Source organism: Octopus sinensis, unplaced genomic scaffold (assembly GCF_006345805.1).
Source record: "Octopus sinensis unplaced genomic scaffold, ASM634580v1 Contig17535, whole genome shotgun sequence".
In the NCBI taxonomy this organism is placed as follows: Eukaryota; Metazoa; Mollusca; class Cephalopoda; order Octopoda; family Octopodidae; genus Octopus; species Octopus sinensis.
Genome location: NW_021835140.1, coordinates 32501 through 39816, shown reverse-complemented (window position 1 = coordinate 39816; position 7316 = coordinate 32501). Strand labels below are relative to the sequence as shown.

The window sequence follows — 7316 nt, the reverse complement described above, 5'->3', positions numbered from 1 at the left end:
CCATTTTCCCTAATATAGTAATATTAGTTTTTTTTTACTTTTTACTCGTACGCTACGCACGAGCTTCATATTGATATAAACTAGACTCACTGTTGTATGATGTACAAAAAAAAAAAAGAAGGAAAATTAGTGTTGCAAAATTATAGCAAAGTATCATATTAACTAACATATGTGGTTGGTTTTATATTATAGCAAACGGTTTACCTAATGCTTAAAATAAATAGAGGCGGCAAAGTTTTAGCTTCTCCTGCTGTAACTGAATAATCTATGGAATCACGCTGGCACCTATTATTGGCGTCCATCTTGCCAATATATACTCGACAGTTGAACTTAGTCGACTGGTATTAAGAGCTGTTGTTGTTGTTGGTGGTGGTGGTGGTGGTGGTGGAGGTGGTGGTGGAGGCGGTTATGATTTTGTTGTTGATTTTTTTTTGGTGGCGGCGGCGGGGAAGCGTTTCTGCGTGCGTTTTGTTGGTACTTATTGCAACTTGGACAAAGGAAGTAAATAAATAGACTGAATTTCAGTATTAAATAAGAGAGAGAGAGAGAGAGAGAGAGAGAGAGACTGAGAATCAGACAGCAAAAAAAATGAAAAAATACGAGACTAAGAGTTTGGGGGGCTGCGTGTGTGTGTGTGTGTGTGTATGTGCGTGTGTGCGTGTGTATTTGAGTAAAAATGCATTAAAAAATTAAAGAATACATATATATTTATGTACGAACGTATAGATAGATAGATAGATAGATAGATAGATAGATAGATAGATAGATAGATAGATAGATAGAAAGATAGATAGGTAGATAGATAGATAGGTAGACAGACAAACAGACAGACAGACAGACAGATAGATAGATAGATAGATAGATAGATAGATAGATAGATAGATAGACAGACAGACAGACAGACAGACAATGTGACCTGGGTGACAAGGAGGCGGCAGCCCAAAATGTTTGGGAACCAATGATTTATACCATTTATAACCACCATTACTACTACTTCCATTAACACTACCATTCTCATCACTACTGACAGCACCACCGTCTCAACTCTCTCCCGGCGAGCTTGTAGAAGCGTTAGCACGCCGGGCGAAATGCGTAGCCGTATTTTGTCTGCCGTTACGTTCTGAGTTCAAATTCCGCCGAGGTCGACTTTGCCTTTCATCCTTTCGGGGTCGATAAATTAAGTACCAGTTACGCACTGGGGTCAATGGTATATAGCGATGGTAGTGGTATGTGGCGTACTGGGGTCGATCTAATGGATTGGCCCCCTCTCCCAGAATTTCGAACCTTGTGCCTAGAGTAGAAAAGAAATGCTTAGCGGTATTTCGTCAGCCGTTATGTTCTGAGTTCAAATTCCACCGAGTTTGATTTTTGCCTTTCATCCTTTCTGGGTCGATTAAATAAGTACCAGTTACGCACTGGGGTCGATGTAATCGACTTAATCTCTTTGTTTGTCCTTGTTTGTCCCCCCTATGTTTAGCCCCCTGGGGGCAACAAAGAAATAAACTCTCTCCCTTGTCATCACCAAAACTACCACTACCACCAACACCATCAGTACCATCACTATCACCACCACTAATACCATCGCCACCACCACCATCACCACCAACGTCACTACCACCACCACCACCACTACCTCAAACATCACTACCAGCAGTACCACTACCACTATCACCATCCTCACCACCACTACCATCATCACTACCATCACTACCACCACCATCATAACTCCCACCATCACTACCACCACCTCCACTACTACCACCACTACCATCATTACCATTACTTCCACTATCACTACCTCAACCGCCGCCACGACTACCATCATCACTATCACTACTATTATAACCACTACCACTGACACCACCGCCACTGATACCACTACCACCTCCACTGCTATCACCACTACCACCAACACCAACCCCCATAACTCTACCACCGCCACATACCACTACTACTGCCACTAGTACCCAACCACTGCAGCCAACACTACAAGCACTATCACGAGCAATGACACTATATATCAACTATTACCACCGCCACATACCACTACCATTGCTACATACCACTACTATCGCCACATGATACTACCACCACCACATACCACTACGTCCGATGCATGTTACTACCACCGTCACATACCACTACCACCGCCACATACCACTACCATCGCTATATACCACTACTACCACCACATGCCACTACCACCGCCACATACCACTACTACAGCCATATACCACTACCACCGCTACATGTCACTACCACCACCACATACCACAACCACTACCACACACCACTACCATCGCTACATACCACTACTACCACCACATGCCATTACCACCGCCACATACCACTACCACCACCACATACTACTACTACCGCTACATACCACTACCACCGCCATATACCACTACCACCGCCACACACCACTACCACCGCCACTACTACCCAACCACTGCCACCAACAGCACAGCCACTACCACAAGCACAACCACTATAAATCAACTACTGCCACCGTTACATACCAGCACTACCGCTACATACAAACACCAACACTACCACCAACACCACAGCATTACACATCAACCACTACTAGTGCTGCGTACCAACACCAAGCGCTTTGACATCACCCAATAACAACATGAGTGACGTCTGGTGATACAAGTACATATGCACTGTATTAGGTCGTACGGTGTTCTATTTATAGAATCAGTCTTTGAGAAATATGGTTTTCTAGTGATTAGAATGGTATGCTAATGTAGCAGAAGCCTGGTGTTGTTTCAGTTGCATGTAGTTGGTCAGACATACCTATGTCTATCGCAGTGTTATACATATGAACAATGTGTTGTGGTGTGAATCAAAGGTCGACCTGATGGTTATCGGAGATAGAGAGAACAGCGAGGGAGAATTAGTGAGATGGAGTGAACGTGCGAAGGAGGGAGAGTAGAGAGTTGCGTGGGGGGGAGAGGAAATGGTGTTGCATCATTTTTAAGCAGATTTATCAGTATGTTTATGAAGTGTGTCTCTATGTGCGTGTGTGTGCGTGTGTGTGTGTGTGTGTGTGTGTGCGTGCGTGCGTGCGTGTATGCATATGGCACAGGTATGGCTGTGTGGTTTAAGAAGCGCGTTTCGCAACCAATGTTTTGTGAGTGAATTTGGGCAACGGAAACTGTGTGGAAGCCCGTAATGTTTGCATATGTGCGTATGCGAATGTGTGTGTGTGTGTGTGTGTGTGTGTGTGTGTGTGTGTGTGTGTGTGTGTGTGCGTGCGTGTATGCATATGACACAGCGATGGCTGAGTGGTTAAGAAGCGCGTTTCGCAACCACGTGTTTTAGGGTTCAGCTCTCCACTGCGCAGCACCTTAAGCAAATGTCTTCTACAATAGCTCCGGACCGACCAATGTTTTGTGGGTGAATTTGGGCAGCGAAAACTGTGCGGAAGCCCGTAATGCTTGCATATGCGCGTGTGCGATCTTCACAGCTGCTACTAATCCGAACCAAAGAACAATAGTGACTAAGATATGGTTCCTCAAAACCCTAGAACAGTCAAAGTAGAGCCCTTCTACTACTACTACTACTACTACTACTACTCATTGTTCGACCGTGGTCGAGACAATGGAATTTACCATGCTACTCCAGACTTCACGGTCCACCATGGCATTACGGAGGTCCTGTTGCTGGATGACTGTATCCCTGGAGATTAGTACTACTACTACTACTACTACTACTACTACTACTACAATTATTACTATGATGATGATGATGATTTTGGTTTGGCTCGGTCTTATTTCTGGTAGAGATTATCTGGATAGTGGTTCACTACCTGTAACGTAAGGTATCCAACTCAATCACATAATTACAAACACCGGGAACAATCTTAACTCAAAAAGTATTGTCGCTTTGTTAGCGACCGGCTTGAACTCTCTTAAAAAGAAGTTAAATAAAACTAAAAATAAATATACATATACATATACATATACATATACATATACATATATATATATATATATATATATATATATATATATATACATATGGAGGAGGAGGAGGGGTTTGAAAAGGTTATACATAACGACCCTTTTTTCATAAGTATGACTATGTATGCATATGTGTGTATGTGTGTATATATATAGATAAGTAGATAGATAGATAGATAGATAGATAGATAGATAGATAGATAGATATAGATATAGATATACATATATATATATATATGTATGTTGTTATGTATGTATGTAAGTATGTAAGTATGTAAGTATGTATGTATGTATGTATACCAAAGTGTGCACGGGTAAAAATAGAACGGACAGTAACTTTGATCTTTACAATTGCAATATTTTTGGCTATTTCTGGCACTGTGGTTGCTTCCAATAGTTTTGGTGTTGTGCTGATTAATTAAAGAGGCGAAGCTCTTGCAACAAGAATAGCTAATCTTGAGCATCCTTCTCTTAAAAATTCTAAAGATCTTATGGTTTTCTTGGAAGTGCCTAGAAACTAGTTTCAAGAAGTCTCTCCTTATATTAGATTTTACTGCAATGTTAAATGCTGGATTAAACCATGATTAAACCATGATCTAGTTCTATTGGTTCTTTTATTGCTAGTAGTGCTTTGACTATACAGTATCTTCTCCGAGAATCCGCTTTTCTTTAATGCATTATTATAATACGGCGTGGCAGGAGGCGCAATGGACCAGTGGTTAGGGCAGTGGACTCGCGGTCGTAGGATCGCGGTTTCGATTCCCAGACCGGGCGTTGTGAGTGTTTATTGAGCGAAAATACCTAAAGCTCCACGAGGCTCCGGCAGCTATGGTGGTGATCCCTGCTGTACTCTTTAACCACAACTTTCTCTCACTCTTACTTTCTATTTCTCTTGTACTTGTATTTCAAAGGGCCGGCCTTGTCACTCTCTGTGTCATGCTGAATATCCCCGAGAACTACGTTAAGGGTACACGTGTCTGTGGAGTGCTCAGCCACTTACACGTTAATTTCACGAGCAGGCTCTTCCGTTGATCGGATCAACCGGAACCCTCATCGTCGTAACCGACGGAGTGCTTCCACAATACGGCGTGGCATTTTGAAACGCTATCTCACCTGCAGATATAGATTATATGCGCTTTCCTATATTACTAACTAAATTCTTGAATATAACGGGTGGTTGATTAGACTATTATTATAATAAAAGCTTACATTTATTTTTAATTAAGCTTATTTTACCAGTAATTAATTTATTCTGGGTATATACGTTTTTTTTTCCTTTAACTACAGTCATTTTTGAAATTTTGATTTTTCATTTAAAATTTTCTTCGATCTCACATAATACGATTTTTAAAAAACCGTTAGTCGAAAGGACCAATGAAAAGAAACCAATTTCAAATGTGTAACTGTCAATGTAAATTGTATATTTTATACATACAAACTTTATTTTGTTCCATTCTCAATCTAAACTGTATATATAAGGGGCCTTTATATCTACCTTAAATAATAATTTTTTAAACACCCAAGGGAAATAACCCATTTCATTGTTTCTGTTCGGTTACTTTGAACATTGATTTTTTGTGTGTGCTATTTCTAATTTTTGCAGACAATATCACTTTTATACTTTATTTTATACGTGAGTAGAACTCACGTCTAGAAACCTCATGAAATACTTAGATTATTGAAAAAATCGATAATAGGGCCCTTCCAATGGATCCTTCTATCTACTACATATTACTAATATTTAAACAACCCAAGGGAAATAACTCATACCACATGCAGATTTTAGCGAAGCGATCAATATTTCATTCTCACGATCAGCCGATCTAATTCTGCATTTCACTACTCACAATTTTGAACTGCTAAACATTATTATTGCACTTCCTTAATTTGATTCTTAAGCATTAAGGACTTCATTCATACATTTCTATAGATACATACTTTTTTGAATGCCCATTACTCCAATAATTCTACATTTTTACAGTTACACTTTTTCCATAACAATAGATACATGTTTTATTCCACAGCCTATTTGTATTGGCTTCATGCAGACATAGCGTGGATTCGATCTTCGATTGCCAAATTTCACTTAAGACTTCAACAGCGCTTTTCTCGTGGTGAAACAGTAGTTTTTCTGGGAATGACAGCAGTTATACATTTCCCAAATGACTTCGCCAAGCAGAATAATGTCTTTGCCTCTCGACAACCTCCAGAAGCCTCTCTCACCAACCTCCAACAATCTCTCCCTCCTCCAGCCCCTTCTACAGCTGACAGTTTTTTTAATACTTTTTTGTACTTTATCGTGGCGGAAAATACACCTTTTGTGTCAGTTATAACGAAATAGTTTTCTTATATAAGACTAATAAGGCGTTTCAATAGAACATCTTTAACCCCCCGGGAATTACCGATTACACCAGCTAGTATATGTATATAATACAAATAAGAAAATGGAGAAACAAATTTAGTTTGTTCATCAACTTTCAGATATTATAATGTTGGATTATTTATTCATTTAACAAAATAAGAACATCAATAGCATACATATATACCTTATAATTCAATATATATAAGATAAGAATACAAATTATAAAAGTCATAATATGAATTATTGAAATCATTAAAATCACTCCTTACAGCTGTTTCAGCCTATGGCTAAAAGTAGTTAATTTTATTTTCATTGCCTATATGTGTCAACATACTGAGGTTGTAGGCATTTAAAAATAGGGTACTTATATATATATATACTAGCAGTATCGCCCGGCGTTGCTCGAGTTTGTAAGGGAAATAACTATACAGCATTTTTAGAGAGTTATAGCCAAAAAATAGCAAAAAAATGCATTAAAAATGGAAAAAATATGATGGTAATTTTTTTTTTAAATCGTTGACTCATCGTAGACATTTTTAGAGAGTTACTTCCCTTTAAAAAAATATGCATGAAAATGGAAAAAAATGATGGTAAATTATTTTTAAAATCGTAGACTCATCGTAGACGCGCGCTAATACCCAGAAGGGCTCGATATGAATCACGACTATAAGATACCTGGTTTTGGTTAAACTGCACCGCAAAATGTGGGAGTAGTTAGGAATCTAAATCGGAGTAGACAGACACACAACCTTACTTTTATATATAAAGATATAATAAATGCTAACTTCATATAACTTCGTACTTCCTTTCTTTTACAGAAAATGGTTACGTGGAATATGATGAATTCCTAACAATGATGCAGAGATTCTCACAACATAGCCTAGTAACTGCTTCGACTGTAGACGAGAAAACGCGAGAGGCATTCAGAGTGTTCGATATAGACGGAAATGGTTACATAGATAAACAGGAACTGCAGCAGG

General features: G+C 39.2%; 1 protein-coding gene across 1 annotated transcript in view; it reads left to right on the top strand.

Moving 5' to 3' along the window:
- The first annotated feature begins 7155 nt into the window (after positions 1-7155).
- LOC115231137 (calmodulin) overlaps positions 7156-7316 on the top strand; it is a 3543-nt gene continuing 3382 nt past the window's right edge. The window contains exon 1 of the mRNA XM_029801221.2: positions 7156-7316. This exon is cut by the window's right edge and continues 96 nt beyond it. Coding sequence (XP_029657081.2) covers positions 7190-7316 — 127 coding nt within the window. The 5' untranslated portion in view covers positions 7156-7189.